This window comes from Phyllostomus discolor, chromosome 12 (genome assembly GCF_004126475.2).
Source record: "Phyllostomus discolor isolate MPI-MPIP mPhyDis1 chromosome 12, mPhyDis1.pri.v3, whole genome shotgun sequence".
Classification (NCBI taxonomy): Eukaryota; Metazoa; Chordata; class Mammalia; order Chiroptera; family Phyllostomidae; genus Phyllostomus; species Phyllostomus discolor.
Genome location: NC_040914.2, coordinates 73,097,526 through 73,115,957, shown reverse-complemented (window position 1 = coordinate 73,115,957; position 18,432 = coordinate 73,097,526). Strand labels below are relative to the sequence as shown.

Below are 18,432 nucleotides of genomic sequence, written 5' to 3'. Positions count from 1 at the left end.
TTCTGAATGCTTTATTACATGCACGAAGCAGGGGTTTCGGAAGTTACTGTAAAACCTGGAGTGGCGGAAGACTGGGAGGCCGGGATCCTGCGGCTCTTGGCCTTTCCTGGTAGATAGTCTAGCCAAGCCACCTGTCTCCTGTCCCAGCCCCCTTCATTTTCTAGGGTTCTCGGGAGCTGGCAGCTTGCTTCTCTTCCCCATTTTGTGGCTTCACTATCACATGACAAGGATGTTTGCAATTCATTAGCCTACGCAGTCCCTAACAGTGGGGCTGTGTATTGAATGGCATAGTGACTTAAAGGGCTATTAAAAAACCCTGGCCAAGATCAATTTACTCCAAATCAGAACAGTTAAGTTTAAGATCAAGTGCATTAATGGTGGCAGCACAGAGTGCTTCATTTTGAGGACTACAAATGCAAGAGTCAAGAATTCTCTGCAAGTTCCTGACATTGATTCAATCTCAGAATGGGGGGTGAGGGGTATTTAACCAGGTGCGTTTATTGAGCATGTGTGACTCAAGCTCTGTATGTCTCATTTAACCCTCATTCTATGACAGGGGTCATCAAACTCATTTTCACCAGCGGCCACATCAGCCTCGTGGTTGCCTTCAAAGGGCCGAATGTAATTTTAGGACTGCATACGTGTAATTAACTACTCCTTAACAGTTAAGCAAGAGCTCGGCGCTACCTGGCTGGATTGAGCTCATGAGCCTTGTGTTTGTCACCTGTGTTCTATGAGGTAGGTATTAATACCTCTTTTGGGTGAGGAAGGTGAGGTATAAAGAAGTACAACTTGCTCAAGGTCTCAGAGCTAGCAGGTGGTTCTGTATGTATCCACTATATTATATCAGTTTGTTGAAGATGAATGCTGAGATTTTTTTTTATATTGGTCCCATTCAGCATATCATGATGCAGCAGAAAGTTCAACAAGACATGAGGAGTTCTGCTATATCTGACTGCATTGCACATTTTCATTATTGTTACCTAAAACAAGTTTTTAGTCCCCCAGTTGTGCCCCATACCAAGTGTGGGCCAATTCAGCATTTAGGCAGAATAGCCTGCGATCCCAGGCATTTTTCTGGGTGGGGTGGGGGGAAAACTTTTGATCCTTGTTTCTTCAAAAAGGGTATCATTGGTATTAGTGGTCCAGGTGAGACAGAGAGGAGGCCAGTGCAGCAGACAAGATTTCGGGCAAGGGTTTCGCCTGTCGGGGGGAGGCTGCGTCCCAGCTACTACGTGGGTGAAATGAGTAGAGGTTTGCAGAGTGGGTGCCTGAGGTTGCCCTGAATGCGGACACAATGGCCCCAGGAAGACAGAGTTCATAGCAAATGCTGGCCACAGGGAGCGTTACCCCAGGTTTGTTTTCCGCAGGGGCCAGCGCAACCGTTTTTTTTTTGCCTGTGCGGGTTCTCCAAGGTTCTGGCCTCAACGCCCAGCGCATCCCACGCTGGTCTGCTTCCACAGTCCATTCACCCCGCGTACAGACTCCACGAGAGCGGCTCGACCTTGCTTCAGCCCCGCCTCCTCCGCAGGGCCGCAAACGTCGCGAGACCTCTGTCCGTCCTCGCCGGGCGGCCCTCGGCGTCCAGAGCGCGCACGCAGGCCCCACGCAGGGCACGCAAGGCCGGCAGGGACGGCGTTCCCAGCTGTCGGTCTCCCCATCCAGATGGTGCAGTGTCGCGAGAGTTGGGAGTAAACAGCCCCGAATGGAGACTCGAGGCGTGTTCATCACGGAAGCGCCGTTATCCCGGGCCCGCCGGACCGGAGCTTGAGACAGCCGCAGGTTCGTCGGGCTGCTGGTTCCGGAGGCTCAGCTCCTCCTCCGTATCTACGCGGCTGCTGGGGCGTTTGTCTCTGCCGAGGGCGCCCGAGGCCCGGAGGGTGGGTGTCTGCGCGGGCGCTGGCTAGGGCCTCCCAGCGACCCTGGATCCCCGGGGAGCAGACCAAGGGCGCGGGGCTCGGGCCCGGAGGCATGCGGTAAAGCCAGGCATTTAGACGCACCCGGCTACGGGGAGTGCATGGCAGTAGGAAATGAGCGGTCCCCTGCGCTCGCCGGAGCCGGCCTGGACTTAGGGCTTGTGTCCCTGCCTGGCCTTTTCTATGTTGTTTACATGGTGAGGTAGCCGGCTCAATTTCGTCTTCTTTAAATGACATAAGCTTTAACGGAGTGAAACGGTATACCTGGCTTTGACCCTCAGCCTTCGAACATAGTGCTGGGTGTACCTCCCAGAAGAGTTCTGGTATCAGATTTTAAATGACCTCAGTTCTTTGCTGTAGCTGAATCTGTACACTTCAGTGTACACATTGAAAATTGTTCCACTGATTTTCAAAACTGCAGTGTAGAAAGCTCGTCGGCAAGTTGGAGCCGTGAGGCTCTTTGATTTACTCTTACAACCAGAATGCTTTTCAGACTGCCCTCTCATGATGTGCTTCCTAAGACTGTTATAGGTGAACATGACCATTATCAAGGTATTTAGCCCTTTGTTTTGTTTAGAGCCACTGAGAATCTTGGCCTATTTGTGTATGCAAATTAAGTTCAGTGTTTACATTAAGACACTTCTAAGTGAGGTAGATTGGCATAAGATCTGAATTGAACTCTGGAGAACTTATCAATAGTTTCCTATGGCCCTGCTAGTAAGGACTTCAAGACCTAATTTTGCATATGTACAGAAAACGAGAGGCCCGGAGAACAGTGATTCTTCCCAAGCTTTTTACCTGCAGCACCCATTTGTTTGTTTGTTTGTTTATATTTCAGTGTAAGAACTTTGTTAAGGTAAAATTTACATACCATGAAATTCACCTTTTTTAAAAGGTACTTATTCAGTGATTTCTTAAAAATTAAATTTACAGAGTTGTCAGCCATCACCACAGCCCACTTTTACAACATTTCTATCATCCCAGAAAGATCTCTGGTGCCCATTTGTAGCCACTACCTATTTCTAACCCCATCTCCAGATCACCACTAATCTTTCTGTCTCCCTAGATTTGTCTTTTCCTACTATTTAATAGATTCAGGCAGAATCGTATGTGGCCTTTTGTTTCTGGCTTCTTAAATTTAGCATAATGTTTTCAGGGTTCTTCCATGTTGTAGCATGTATCACCATTCCTTTTTACGGCCCAGTAATATTCTATGTTATGGATATAAAACATATTGTCTATTCATGCACACAGAACACCTTTTGCAAATAAAATTTTGTTTTATGTTCCCATGTATGGTGCCGAGGGCCAGGGCCCTTTATTGAGGGGGAGGGGGCCATGACTCTTGTCTGTTAGTTCTCTCCATTGCATTCCTCAAGCATCCGTTATAATCAAGAATTGCTTGTATCTAGGACAAGAGAAAAATTCTGATTAAGTGCTTGCAGAGCCTTTGAAGCACCTAAGGGGTCTCTTCTGATCAAGGGGTTTTCAAATTCACATGTTCTTTGATTCCATTTCTGTCGTTCTGGTGGTAGGTGGTTCTTGTCCATTGCCTCCTTATTTTTGTGGCACAATAAGTAACAAAAGCTAGAAGTCTGAAGACAAGTGAACTGCACATGGTTCCCATTAGTGTTTTAAGCAGTGTTTTGTTTTTCTTGCCCCCGGGGGGGGGGGGGGGGGGTTAGGTATGCAACAGCATCTTTGCATGAGATGAAAGTTGAGACATTGGTTATATTTTATTGGAAAAAACTTGATATCTCTAACTCTTGGTGACATGAAATATTAAGAATGGGAGGCCGGACCTTGTGTTTGGTATTTGGGTAGGGGACCTTGGTTTCTTCCAGGGTTTTGCCTGAGACAGGTTAGGAGGTGGTTAAAAGGACTTAAGTTGATTTTTCCTTCTCTATTTTCTTCATCAGTTTTGATGTGCTGCAGAAATCTGTTAACTAGATTTATTCATCTTGACACCATCTTTTTGTTTGAGGAAATGAGTTTAAAGTAAAATGAGGAAAGTGCTGATTTTTGGAGGTACCTCATATGTGGCTAGCCAGTACTAGAGGACTGAAGGGTAAAGAAAGACTGTTGGAGACAGGAGCCTCCCGTGTGAGAAAATAGGCAATGAAAAAAGACAGCGCAGACGAAGGTTTTTTTAGGTTGGGCACTGTTGACTCTCTGGACTGAATTATTTGTGGTTTTTCCTACTGTGAAACCTACTAATGGACAGTGTGCCGGGAGGAATGGTTCAATCAGGCTTAAGAACACACCTTTTTCTTTTTTTTAAAGATAATGTGGTCTGGCATCACTTAAATGTTAGTCTATGATAACATTGATAATACAGCCAGCTATGCCATTAGTTACGAAACTGGTGTTTTTACAGCCAAATTTTAATTGAACTGAATGGTGCCCTTTCATGGCCTAAACACAATTCAGTTTTCTCTGGAGCTATTTCAGTAAAGGTTCATTAAAAAGCAAGGTGTATCTGCATAATTAGATGACTATTGGGTGATACAAGTAATTCTCTCTCACCCTGAATTGTGTTTTGTAATTATTTGTGAAGAAATAATTTCAGATGTACTTTAGCACTACCCAGAATTATAATGTTAGTGATACGCTTTTATAATGCAAAGTAGAAGAATGTCAGAGTTGCAAGGAATGTTAGCGGTCAGCGAGACCAGATGCTTGCCTAAGTAGTACATTCCCTCTGTTTTGTCTCCCTTTTACTCATGTGTCATTAACTCTTATTCTTGGCATATATTATTTGGAGTGGGTTTTTGGCATTCAGTATTTGATGTCCACTATGTTTTATTACACCTGTTTTAGAGGCATAATTACACTTAATTATAGAAACTCATAATTATGTAAATATCATCTTTTAGAGCTTACCTTCATATGGAAAGATAACCAGGTCTTCTGTGTAAAGGATTGATGGATATTAAATCCAGTAAACACTCAGTGGAACCAGTAACAGCCCTAATTAGGCCCTATGAGTAAGAGATACTACAGGTGGTAAGCCTGTTGAGAATGAACTAGCTAAAAGTTTAGCCTTGCTTTAGAAGGTAGACACAGATTTTAGTAAACAATTCCTAGGGTATAGATCCCTTTTAAGCTCTGCCATATTACAAATAAAATTAAATTTTTAACGTATTTTGAATCTTTGTACCACTGTCTTACCAGAAAATGTTTTTCTATAAAATTTTATTTTAAAAGGTTTATAGGTATTTAAATAATATAGTTTATCAAAGTATAAAAACATAACACATATTCTTTGTAAAAGTGTAAGTAAATAGAATGAAAAACAGGACAGCTGCCTGTAATCATACCACTGAAATGTGGAACCACTGTTACTACTTGGGTAGACATCTTTCATGTTCTTTTTTTTTTTTTCTGCACACAGATACATACTTAAACTCCAGCACATTGATCACACTGTACCTGAACTGTTTTAGTCAAAGTTTCATTAGATCTTCCCCATAGTGTTTGGGGAAATAGGTTCCTATTGCTGCTGTAACAAATTCCTACAAACTTAGTATCTTAACACAATCTACTGTCTTACAGTTATGGAGGTCAGGAGTCTGAAATGGTCTCCCTGGGCTCAAGTCAGGGTGTCAGAGGGCTTCACCCCTTTTTCAGTTCCTGGGTGCACCTGTCTTCCTTGGCTCCTGACCCCTCTCTGATTACTTCAGCCTCATGCTTCCATCATCGTGGCTCCTACTGCTAGCCTCCCCCTTGTGAAGACTCTTATAATTACAGTGGACCTGACTGGATGATCCAGGATACTACCCCCATCTCAAGATCCTTAGTTTCATTATACTGGCCAACTCCCTGTGGTTGTTCAGAGTAACACAGGTTCTGGGGATGAGGATGTGGACATCTTTTGGGGACCGTTATGCAGCTTTCCAAAGGAACACAATTGGGAATTGCTGCGTAGTATTCCATAGTATGGATGAACAGTAATTATTTAGCTAGGCCCCTGTTGCACTTTCAAATGGTCTCTAATTTTTCCCAGTTTTAATCCTTGGACATAATTCATTGTTTGCTTTCAAATTCACCATACATGGGATGAATTTCTAGGGGAGGTTTTAGAAAAGCACTGTAGCCTGTCTCTTGAGTGTGGCCTCTGGAGCCAGACTCCCCCAGTTCCCAGGCCCGCTTTCCCACTCACTGGCCATGTGGCTCCAGGCAAGGTTCTGACCTACCTTGGGCCTCAGTTTTCTCATCTGAAAATTGGGGTAGTAAGAGGTTGTCATGAGAATCAAATGAGTTAACACATGGAAATTACTTAGAATAGCTCAGTAAGTGCTCCTTTTTGTTGTTATCACTAGATTTATTAGACCAACATCTTTAACAGCCATTTTTAAGACTCTTAAATACACACTGACAAATTACCATTCTAAAGGGTTATAAGACTTTTTACGTTTGCTAGCAGCATATGAGAGAACTCACTTTATTGTATTCAATTCTTAAACATTTTTATCTTACGCTGAGTGTCTCAATTTATGTCTGTCAAAATGTTACTTGATTTTTATAATGTACATTATACAAACACTGAGGTTAATTTTAACAGAAATTTACTTTATCATGAATCTTTTCAGGAGTTCCTTTAATTCCTTAGAATAAGGAATACTTGTAATTTCATTTTGACGAGCTCAGTCCCGTCTGTTAGGACAGCCCTCGGTGTAGCCACTGGTGCGTGTAAACCTCTTTGACATGGCATACGGACTGCTTACGCACACAGGAGTCCAAGGTAAGGGCTTGTAAGTGCACTCCCCACATTTTAAAATCCAGTACTCCACCTGATAAACATGGGATTTATTTATTTGTATATTTTGGAAACAATTTCAATCTCCCAGAAAGGTTCCCAGAACAGTATAAAACCTTTTTTCTCTTGGAACCATTTGAAAATAAGTTGCAAACCTGATACCAATTATCCCCAGATACTTTAGTGGGCATTTCCTGCTAGTGCTTGGACCTTCTTACATTAGCATAGCTCAGCTTTCAAAATCAGGAAACGAGGCTTGGTACAGCACTGTTGTCTAATCACAGGCAGGCTGGGCCTCATTCAGCAAGGGGTTTCTGCCCCTTGGTTTGGGCTCTGACATTTCTCGTGATCCGGTTCTGGTTGTGCGTCTTTGGCAGGAACCCCCCGGGGGATGCCAGGCTCTTCCGGGGCATCTGCTCAGTGGCCCCGGTTCTGTGTATCCCATTCCTGGTTAACTTGATGAAGCGTCTCCACATCGGAACCCTTTTTTCCCCTTCGTAAATCAGGATTTTGTTGGGAGCCATTCTGAGATACATAAATATCTCATTCTTTAAACTTGCAATTTATTTTACTTGTATGTGTCATCGTGGACTCATGTTTTCCTGCTTCACTCACTGGGTTAGGATCTTTTACTTTCATTATTTATTTTGGTGCTCAGATTATACCAAGGTGGCCTCTGTGTCCCTTTGACACCACCATGATTCTTTTAGCACTTTCTCCCTCTCTACAAGATGTTCCACCCTCACCTGTTCTTAACCTGCCTAGCCTGGAACTGGCTTCTTCTCCAGAGAGCCTGCCTTCTTTTAGTGGGGAATGGCCTTTAGAAGACCCATTCTGGGACTAGACAAAGCTAGGAGACGTGTATGTGTGTGTACACATGCGCACACACATTTGCTTATATTTCTTTCTACTTTCGTCTCTATATTGAACACCTTGAGTTCACACCAGTACTTCCAATTTCAGTCTGGTCCTGCATGGTTCATTTAAGTTTCTTCCCTTTTCATATTTTCATTCTCTGACAATGAGAAAGCCGCCTCCCATTATCTGTAAAATAAGTATTCGATCAAGTGAATTTCCCTTTGTCACTGCCATTACCCCGTTCGGGCTTCTGACCACCCTTACCAGGTGCCTCTCCCTTACCACGCGTCTTTCCTACCCTCTCAGACACTGTCGCCCCAGACTGGGCCGCTGTGGCTCTCCCAGCAGCACCTGCCTTCTTGTCCTCAGCTGAATCATTCAGAAAGGGAAGAAAAGGAAGTTATTTAAAAAGTGTTTTTCTTTTCATGTATGTATACGTGTGTGTCTGAGCTCATACTTGTTGCTACACGCTGCTGGCCAGTAGATGGTGAGCCTGCCTTGGGGAGAGTGCTCACCAGGGTTGTGTTATACAGTGAGAGCTGGGAAGGATCTGTCGTGGACATGTGTGAGTAGATGTCTCAGATGTGAGAAAGGGCAGTCAGTGGGGCCTGGCCACCTACAAAACACACAGGCCAAAGACACAGAGGTCGGCTAAGGGGTCAGTGTTGCAATCCCAGGGCCCATGCCTCTAGCTCCCCGATGGCATTTTTTGTTCCCCTCAAAGCAGATTATGTTTTGAAGCCCTCTAATTCTGGGGTTGGGACACCATACAATCCTCATCTATGTTGTCGTAACTTTTATGATCTACAGGTCTTCGAAGAGAGTATCTTCTCAGAGCCTAGATTTTAGTGCACCTTTAAAGTACATACCCAGGTCAGCCAGATCCAAACAAAACGGGTGTCGCTGTGCCATGTCATTCCCAACTTTATCATTTATCCCCAGAGGGCTTTTCTTGAGGGTATCTTATCTTCCTTCCAGCCACAGATGGGTTGGGAGACGAGGGCAGCTGGCCTTCACTAGTGTGGCCCTTTGGGGGGAGGTAGTGACCTTCTAATTACCAAACCAGTGGTCTCTTTCATTTGACCACCCTTTATGTGGAAAGTCCTTGTCGTTGATTTTGGGGCCCTCTTCCCTTCTGCCCTGAGCTGTGTCCTCCCAGTTCACATGCTCCCGAAATTTCACATGTTCACAACTCACCTCCTGCTAGTGTTTCCCAAACCAGCCTTCCTGCAGCGTTCTCCGTCTCAGTTTCAGACCGGAGCAAGAGGTCTTGGTGTTGGCCTTGGCTCCTCACTCGCACACCTTCTGCATCTGGTTGTCAGCAGATTCTGTCAGCTCTGCCATCAACATCTGTAACATGACCACCTTTACCACCCCCCCTGCCTCACCCTGGCCCAGACCACCATCTGTACAGCACTGTTGCAGCTGGTCCCCTGCTCCTGTCTGTGTTGCTTCTCTGCTGCAGTCATGCATCCCCTTCCCATTCACAGTGAAAGCTGAGTCCTTTCTCTGACGGACAAGCCCCTCCCTCGCTTTCCTCCCAGACATCACATCTCCTCTTCTGATTCCCCTTCCTTCGCCCTGCCGCAGCTGCACTGGCCTCTTTGCCTTTCTTTACACAAGCCATGCATGCTCCTTGCCTCGGCTTCTGCACTTGTTTTTCCCAGTGCCCGAAGTTTTCTTCCTTCATGTGGCTTGACGAGCTTCCTGCTTCCGTCAGAGGCTGAGAGGTTTCTGGAGCACTTTATCTAAAAGTTCAGCCCTTCTCCTTTCTTCTCCTTTCAAATATAACAGCCCAAGTGTCCCTCAGTAGATGAGTGGATAAAACAACTACAGGACATTTATACAATGGAATGCTACTTGGCCATAAAAAAAGGAAATGTTACCCTTTGTGACAGTGTGGATGGACGTGGAGAACAAACACTATGCTAAGTGAAATAAGCCAGTCAGAGAAAGACAAATACCACATGATTTCACTTAAATGTGGAATCTAATGAACAAACAACTAAGAAGCAAAATAGAGCAGGCTGACAGCTGTGGGTGGGGAGGAGCTGGGGATGGGGTAGAGGGATTGAGCAAAAAAGGACATGGACAACAGTGTGGTGATTGTAGGGGTGGGGGTGTAAGGGGACTAAATGGTGATGAAAAAATATAATAAAAAGGGAGTATTAAAAATAAAATACAATATTTATCAGTTTAGTACTGTATGTTTTAATTATCGTGTGTATTACCCATCTCCCCACACTGGCAAGTAACTTCACAAGGCTGGAGGTGTCTGTTTACTTTGTTTGCTGCTCTGTTCCTCCCTCCCAAAACAGTGCCTGGCTCTTCAGAGTTGCTCAGTGAGTCGGAGGAGTGAACAGAATTGCTCAGCAGTCCCACCTGGCTGTTTTATCTGTGCAGTTCACTTCATTTAGATGGAGAGGGTCCATATTTCCGGTTGTTTGCTGGATGTTCTGCTGAGACTTCATCCGTGCTTGAGGTCCTTGCGCCCATCTTTCAGCGTCCCCACACTGGCGTCTCACTGCCTCCCCTTCATCCAGATGCCTTGCTGGTTCTGTGCACGGCCCGTGTTTTCCTCCTCTTCGATGGAGCTCTGCTCAGGATGCCCCTTTCCTCCTCCCTATTCCCATACTTCCAGCCCTACCAGCTCTGATTCCGTCCGAGCCAGCTGCCCTTCACTTCAGCACCAGAAGCCTTCACTCTGCACCAGGAAGAACTCTCAATCCAGCGTCCCTGGCACGTGTGCCTCTCTGGCACTTTCCTTTCCTGTGCCGTGTTTAGCTGTTTGCGGTTATGGTTGGCCTGGTTGTTGGGTCACACCTGGAGGACTGTGTCCCTTACTTACCAACAGTACTTGTTTGTTCTGCAACACCTGCTGGTGTCTTAAGCTTGCTTATTAGCACTCTGTAAACTCTCTTGATTTAATGAGTAAATTGAGGTAGAATGTATTATGATATTGCAATGTCTTATTTTCCAGAAGTCTAAGAAGTTTTTTCTTTTTGGGAGAGAACTATCATAGCCATTTTTAAATGTAACCCTTCCTCCCTCCCCCAACCTTTTCTTTTTGTTTCTCTTCTTTCAAAGTCAGGCTTTTGCCACAGTGGTGAGGGAATGATAGGCTGCATTGGGTTGGGGGGGCAGGTTTGATTAAAGCTGGTCTGACACGTTTAGGTCTGAGATTTGCTCACTAGTATCACTTGCTAATATTTGTATTATATGTAGTCCAAACATGTCATAGATTCTTTAGTTTGGACAGAAGAGTTTTTAAGAGATTTGTTTATTTAAGCTATTTAAATCATATTAACTATAATATGATTGGAGCACTCTTAATCACCAGTGATTAGCTTTATCTTTGACCCGTAATACTATAATTAGGTGAGGCAAATGCTTCACCTAGGCATATTCTGTGATACTCCATTGCTGCAAGTATCAAGTATAAACCAAAAAAATTGGGGCTGTCACTTCCGAGTGAATTGCTATAAAACATGTTGGAGTGGCTTTTGGTGTCCCCTGTTCCTTTTTTTTGGGTCTTCATTTTCATTTCTGTCTGATGAGCTCCATGTCACCCAGCTTAGTCCTCAGTTCCAGAGGTAGACCTCAGCAAGATCGTTTGTTATTACAGCAGTGAAAGTCCTACTAATTATTACACGTGTCCAAGTTCTTTAGACTCCTGCCCCTCAGTCAGCATTTCCCTGTTCATAGAAGCACGTGTGAGCAGTCCAGAAGTTACAGACTTCTTGTTCCTCTGAAGACCAGTTTCTGCAGGAAGATGGGTTAGCAGCTGGGCAGACCTCTCCGGAGAGGGGTGACTCCCTGTCCTAAGTGTTTTCATTTTAGAAGCAAGTGGCAATATAAGGCCTGTCTTGTCTCATTCGTTTGTCTTCACCTTGCTGGGTTATTTATGTTTCTGGTGTGACCTGTGCAACTGATTTTTCTGGGCATGCTGCAGCCAGTTTTTTATTGTTGCTGTATTTTCCATTGTGAAAAGTGATCATTTTTTTAAAACTGTGGAGATATTTTTTAATGTATTTGTGCCCATGTGTAATTTAACACCCAAATAACATTTTTCATTGACAACAGCTTATCTCACAAACTGTCCTCTCACATTATTTCCAATGAAGAGATAATCTGGTTTTATAACATATTTACAGATTAAATTTCTTTTAAGTTGAGGCATGAGGTAAATTTAATGATATGAAAAACCCTTCAATGCTCTTTTTATAGAACTGGCAGAAAATAGTTCAAAATCTGAAAAAGCATAGCTTGAATAATTTTAAAGCACAGTGTCTCTTTAAAAAGGTGTTATGTACATAACTTGAATGTAAATTGGTTTTTATTTAGGTATTCATTTTGAACTAGAAAGTAAGGGTATAGGTACAAAGCTTTTGCCTGAAAAATTATGGGGGATTGAAGTGTTGATTGGGAAAATGCCTGTTGAAGAGTCGCAAATGGTAGGGAAATACAGAGAATCTTAAAAGCAAAGTGAAGGCTAGTAAGCAAAGCATCATGATTCCCCCTTCTCTTTGGCTGCCAGGATGCTCACGGCTGATATGCTTAACATTCCTCGTGTTATTTCTTATTCTTAGTTTTCTTCATTTTTCTCAGTTATTTTATCCTTTCTGTTTTTTTGAAACTGACAATTAAAACTTTGTTTTTTCCTGAAGGAGACAAGGAATAACGAAATAATGAGGTGTTTCGTGGTTGCGTTGTACATTCCTCGTCTTGTGACCAGGGTGTCTGCTCGACCCCGTCATTGGAATTGCACCCGGGACTGAACCCTGCCTGGTTCTGCAGCTGCTGCTGATGTCTCTGCGCTTGTTTTGTGTTGTAGGTTGGCTCTCGGTGTGGCTGCTCATCCCCCTCGGACTTTGGCTCTGTGGTGCCAATGGAGCGCAGGACGCGGTTTTCTGGGCGGGAGTGACCGAAGCCTCGTGTCCAAGATGGAGAAGAAACGAAGAAAGAAATGAAAGCCTCTTTTCAGGCCACCTCGCAAGAGGCCATGAAATTTAACTTTTATTTACATTGGACAAGACTGTAAAATGGCTGATCAGTAATGTCTCAGCTTTTAGCTGAAACAAAAATTAACTTATAATCAAGGAAGAAAAAAGTGTGATTTGAATTTATGCAATTTTATGACCGTATTCACTTAGGACCATGAAGCTTGTCAACATCTGGCTCCTTCTGCTAGTGGTTTTGCTCTGTGGGAAGAAACATCTGGGTGACAGATTGGAAAAGAGATCTTTTGAAAAGGCTCCATGCCCTGGCTGTTCCCACTTGACTCTGAAGGTGGAATTCTCCTCAACAGTTGTGGAATATGGTAATTATATTATTTTAAATGTTAGGGACTCCATGTTTTTTGTTTCAAACTTACTTTAAACATTAGCTTTTACCGCAACAACATTTCCCTCTTTTTTTTTTTTTTTTTACAATAAATTTCGAATGGGGTGAACGCATAGCACTTGTCAACTCTGCCGAAGTTTTTTCCCAGTGTAGTTAGCTTATATGAAGCAAGGCAGTTGACATTCTGAATTACTTCTCTAAAACTTGATTGCATGGAACAGGTGACATGAGCCGGTGAGGTGGGGAGTTTGCAGGTGCTGAATGTTTGTGTTCTGAAGTTCAAGTGAGCAGATGTGATCACTACCAAATAGTCCTATACAATCTCCAAATTTTGCTACTGTTTTCAGTAAAATAAAATTGAGCCTTCTCTGGATTCCTTTTGCATGTTTGAAAAACTTACATGTATTTCTTTGCTGTATATTCAAATTTCTGTTAATATTTGCTTTTTAAAAAAATAGCCCAGGTGTCTAGTTTTGAGGAATGTGGTTTCAGACAGATCATTTGCATTCTGAGCTCGGGGAACTGCTGTCCGGAGCATGTAGAGCAGCCTGTGTGTTTACTCCTCTTTTCACTCTGGGTTTTAAGATACGTAAGTTTTTTTTTCAACCAGGGAAGTTCAGGTTATATATAATCTTAGGTTATATATGTACATAAATTCTTATTTTTATCTGTGGTCATTGATTTCAGAATATATTGTGGCTTTCAATGGATACTTTACAGCCAAAGCTAGAAATTCATTTATTTCAAGTGCCCTGAAGAGCAGTGAAATAGACAATTGGAGAATTATTCCTCGAAACAACCCATCCAGTGACTACCCTAGTGACTTCGAGGTGATTCAAATAAAAGAAAACCAGAAAGCAGGGCTGCTGACACTTGAAGACCATCCGAACATCAAACGGGTGACGCCCCAGCGGAAGGTCTTGCGCTCCCTCAAGTGCGCCGAGAGTGAGTACTGCGGTCTCGGGCCGGGCTGCGTCCGTTTCTGTGCACTCGGGTTTGGAGAGAGAACGTGCAGATTCACCCATGCTCTGCTCCACTGCCCCAACTATATTTTGAAAATTTTCAACCTGGCAGATAGTTGAAAAAGAGTGACCACACGTGTTCTTTCATGTAGTTACCTCAATTGTGGACATTTTCGTAGCAGGAATTTAAAAATCAAAGAGGCTTCATACTGTCTGGGTAGGAAGAAAAAAAATCAGAGTTTACGGTAGAGGATAATAGTGATTTCATTTCCGTTGGGAGTGGTTTTTACCCAGGTTTGTCTCAGAGCCTTCCGACGGTGAGGCCGTGATGTCCCTTCACACTCTGGAATGACAGGTGGTGACTTCGAGGGTCCTCCTCGCTTGCATTTTGCTTCTGTCAGGGTGTTTGGATTTTTCACGGCACCTGGCAAAACATCTTTTCCTTGGGGCTCACTTTGTTTTCTCGGAGCCCCCGACCTCGCGTGACCGTGCCCTCGCTGGGCCCATTCCGGTCCTGAGCTGTGCGGGAGTGAGGGTGGGGAGGTTCGGTTACCGCCTTTGCAGCTCGAGGGCTCCGTCCTTCCTGCACCTTTACAACTTGGACTTGCCAAGATAGAACTTATCCTCAAATGTTAATTGTCTGCTTATTACGTAATATCTTCCAAAGCATGTGTATTAGCAAAGGGGAAAGGGTTTTTTTCCAAATTGTTATAAACTGAGAGAACATGTCTAGTTGTGTTATCATTTACTATTTATTTCATTGGAAGAAATAATAGATAAAATTTCATTTTTGTTCATTTACATCCTAGGCCTGAGAGCCTCTGAGGTTAAAGAGAAGACACAGAGCAGAACAGGGACTGAGGCTGACTGATTTGCATAGTGTGGCCGGCCGCTCCAGGCTCCGTCAGCTTTGTGGTTCAGGTGTCTGGGTTCTTCAGAGCTCCGTCTGGTTGTCCAGATGTTTTGTGGTGCTTTTTCTCTTTAAAAAGCAATAACCTCAAGACAATCCAGGAAGATAAAAACAAACCAAACCTTGTACAATTAGCCAAGTATTATACAGTGTTCCTTTTTGTTCTTTTAATCTTAAAAAGCTTCAGCATATTTTAGGAAACACGGAAATGCCTAATTTTAACACAGTAATCAGAGTGCCTCATGGTTGGGCTGTGTACACTCTGCATGGGACAGTCTGCTGCCGTGCGTGGCTGTGCCTGACTCAGGAGATAGCTTCCCACGGGCCCAGTGTCTCTGCATGTCATTTGTGACTGTGTGGTAAGCAGTCTTTCTTTAAGTTTCAACTTCTTTCATCCAAGAAGTGAAGATAATACTACTTACCTCATAGGGTTCTTAGGAAGATAAAATGAAATAGTGTGTGTAGAGAGAGCTTAGCAGGTTTTAGGGTATTGTAGGTAGACATTAAATGTTATTTCTATGGCTCTATTGTTAGACAGCTTTGCTTTAGTTTAGGCTGAAACCTGTCTCACTCTGGATCTCATTCCTGGCTCTTCCCCATGAGCTGTGAGACAGAGCTAACCTGATTTCCATAAGAGAGTATTCAAAGATGTATTTTGAAGGTATCCATGCCTCTTTCTAGGGTAATAAAAATCTCCAGTTCTTTTAACACTTATCCACATGACATGATTTCAAGTCCCGCCATCATATTAGTTGCTTTCCTTTGAATGTTCTTCAGTTTTCCTAAATTGCTCTCAAAGAGTGAAGCCAGAACTGAATTCAATACTTAAAGCAGAACAGACCCTTCCCTTGTTCTAAATATTATTCTTTAGTAAGTACCTCCACTATTGTCCCGTGCTGTTGACTTAACAGAATCAACACAGGAAGTTCAATACAGAATAATTTCAGTTGGATTGTGCAAATAATTACTTAATGGAGTTGACAGGACTATATATTTTTCCAGTTCCCTGTACTTTCATGGGTGTAGCCTGGTAAGACCAGAATAAAAATGATAGTAATTTGGTTTATAAACAGAACTTCAGTAATAGCACAGATTTGCTCTTGTTAAAACTGAGTTGAAATACAGTTTCTTCTTTATTATAGCATAGTCTCTGAAAAGTAAAGGGACAGCTCTTGTGATATTTCTTTTGCTTTCTCCATTTAAAAAGTAAGTTATTTATAGGTAATAAAATCTGTGCCTTTTAGCCAACACTTTGGCAAGTTTTGATGAAAGTGTCAGTCAGGTACCTATCAACCAGATTAAGATACAGCATAGTTTCCTCACCCTCAGAAATGCCCTGACTCCTCTGTAGTTCTTTTGCATTTTGAAAGTTGGCACTCTAGTAGAGAAGCATATTGAGAATATTGAGAAAACTGCAGTTGGAAAAGGCCCTGTTGCTGGTTGGCCGGAGATGGGTGTAATGGGATAACATGGCCTCTCCTGTCCCAGAAATCCAGCACTGTAAAGCCTTTCAGACGAATAGCAGCCATTGCCTTCAACTTGCTCCTTCCCTTTTTCTTCTCCAGTGAGAGCAAGTTGCTGATGAAAAATCTTCAGTTTTACTATCACAATTGACTTCATTGATTAAAAAATTATTATTTCTATAAGCCTTTCTGCCTTGCATTGGTTATAAAATTCCAGGTGAAAAACTATTTGGGAACCACATGGTGGCCAATAATATGCTATAAATATAACTGCATGTAGAAAACCCGTCTAGCAAAGGGAGATTAAACAGGATTTCAGACGGTAGTCAATCCTGTTTGTAGTGATTGTTCTCCCTGACTAGCATCGTGTCATTTGGGTATTTTTCCTTCCTTGGCCCTAGCTGACCCCGTAGTGCCCTGCAATGAAACCCGATGGAGCCAGAAGTGGCAGTCGTCCCGTCCCCTGCGGAGAGCCAGTCTCTCCCTGGGCTCTGGGTTCTGGCATGCCACGGGAAGACATTCGAGTCGACGGTTGCTGAGAGCCATCCCACGCCAGGTTGCCCAGACGCTGCAGGCGGACGTGCTTTGGCAGATGGGATATACAGGTGTGTGCTGTGACGGAAGCAGCGCAGGGGCTGGTGTCCGGGAGGCTGCCCCCTCGATGCTAGTGCTGAAGCCAGGTGGCCTCGTGCACCTCAGCTTCTCATTATTTGCTGAGCTGGACACAGTTGACTGCCCCTCGTCTTCGACTCCTGCTGTGCTGGGCATCTGTTTCTATGGCTTTTCTAATTGTTTAATCCTGTTCACTGCGTCTTCTTTTTCTGTACCATTTCTGAGGTTACATGAGGCAGGTCGTGAAGCATTCTTTCCTCTCGACACATACGTGAACAAATACAGCACTGCTCACCTTTAGGGCCGACTGGTAGTCCAGCCAAGTTCTATAATTTCTCAGGGAAAGAGATGGAATTCAAAGACAGTTATCTTGATTTGGGCAGTTTCATGCAAATGGGTTTATTGCTCCGCTGTGCTGCCCTGTATGCAGAAGGGTGAAGTGATTGACTCACACTTGTTGATCATTTATTTCCAAACGGGAAGCAATGTTAATGACCATGTTCTGTGAAAGAAACTCACATCCAATAAGGTGGTTTTTCTTATTGATTCATGATGGCAGAAAATTTCTTTTTCAACTAATGTGAAGGTTAGGGCCCTGGCTTTTAAATGTAACCCATTTCCCTAGCCCCCAGCACGTCATGATTGTCTAGGTGCCTTTACCTGTATCTCCTAGACTTAGGGGCCCTACCCCTCCCTTGAGTTCCTCAGCTGTCTGCCTTTCAGAACACCTGAGATAACTTCACCTTTTAACACGTGGTGAGTTGATTTTATCAGAATGATTGTCTTCTCTCGGTTTTGTCTTTCTAGGGCAAAAACTCCCTCACAAAACAAATTCTCTAATCTTCAGAAGAGCATTTTTTAATCCCTTCCAAACCAAATTTCCAATTTTATGTGTGCATTTTTAAAAAGTAAGCAATACATTTTGATGGTTCTCTTACTATAGTTAACTATTTAAGGTAGTATTGATATGTAAACACAACTTTCATACCAGAAAGACATTACAGTGATCCCTCATCTATCATGGGAGTTACATTTCAGAGACCCCCTCGATATTTGAAAATCCGCCAAGTAGCGGCGTTACATTTATTTTATCACTTATGTATATTTTAAGGCTTTATAAACCCTTCCCACACTCGTATAAACCTTTCCCACACTCTTATAAACACTTCATATGCTCTTAAACACTTTCTACACTCTTAAACCTACATAATTTTAACAACAAAAAAATTCTGTGTGGTTACTCACCAGTGAAGTATACAGTTGTCCCTTGAGTTTTTAAAACCTGAGATACGGTGAAGCCGCAGTGAGTGAACCGCAATATAGTGAGGGATTTACCTTCATTACACTTTCAGCTGTTAAATAATAGACTTATCTTAGTTTTTTCCTCCGTTTTCTGGAATTTCTTGATCTGAGTAGCATCAGTTGCTTCCCATTGGTGCCGATGGCTTTTGGGCAGAACCTGAAGCAGACTCAGCAGATAGTTGCCCCTCTCCTGGGGGTAGGTGCTTTGTGGGTACCTCTCTGAGGAGGCGAGTAGATGGAGACCTGGAGGAAATTATCAGAGGGGAAAACCCCTGTGGGTGGAGGAGTAGGGAGAGGTGGTTCCTTC

The 18,432-nt window shown here is 43.4% G+C and overlaps 1 protein-coding gene across 3 annotated transcripts in view; it reads left to right on the top strand.

Moving 5' to 3' along the window:
• The first annotated feature begins 1,604 nt into the window (after positions 1-1,604).
• MBTPS1 (membrane bound transcription factor peptidase, site 1) overlaps positions 1,605-18,432 on the top strand; it is a 53,241-nt gene continuing 36,413 nt past the window's right edge. The window contains exons 1-4 of one of the 3 annotated variants that reach the window (XM_028534744.2): positions 1,611-1,782; positions 12,368-12,853; positions 13,564-13,821; positions 16,613-16,816. In XM_028534744.2, the coding sequence (XP_028390545.1) occupies positions 12,691-12,853; positions 13,564-13,821; positions 16,613-16,816 (625 nt within the window). In that variant the 5' untranslated portion in view covers positions 1,611-1,782; positions 12,368-12,690. Of the gene's footprint in view, positions 1,881-12,367; positions 12,854-13,563; positions 13,822-16,612; positions 16,817-18,432 lie in introns of all 3 variants that reach the window. The other 2 variants (XM_028534745.2, XM_036012270.1) reach the window with 2 other exon arrangements.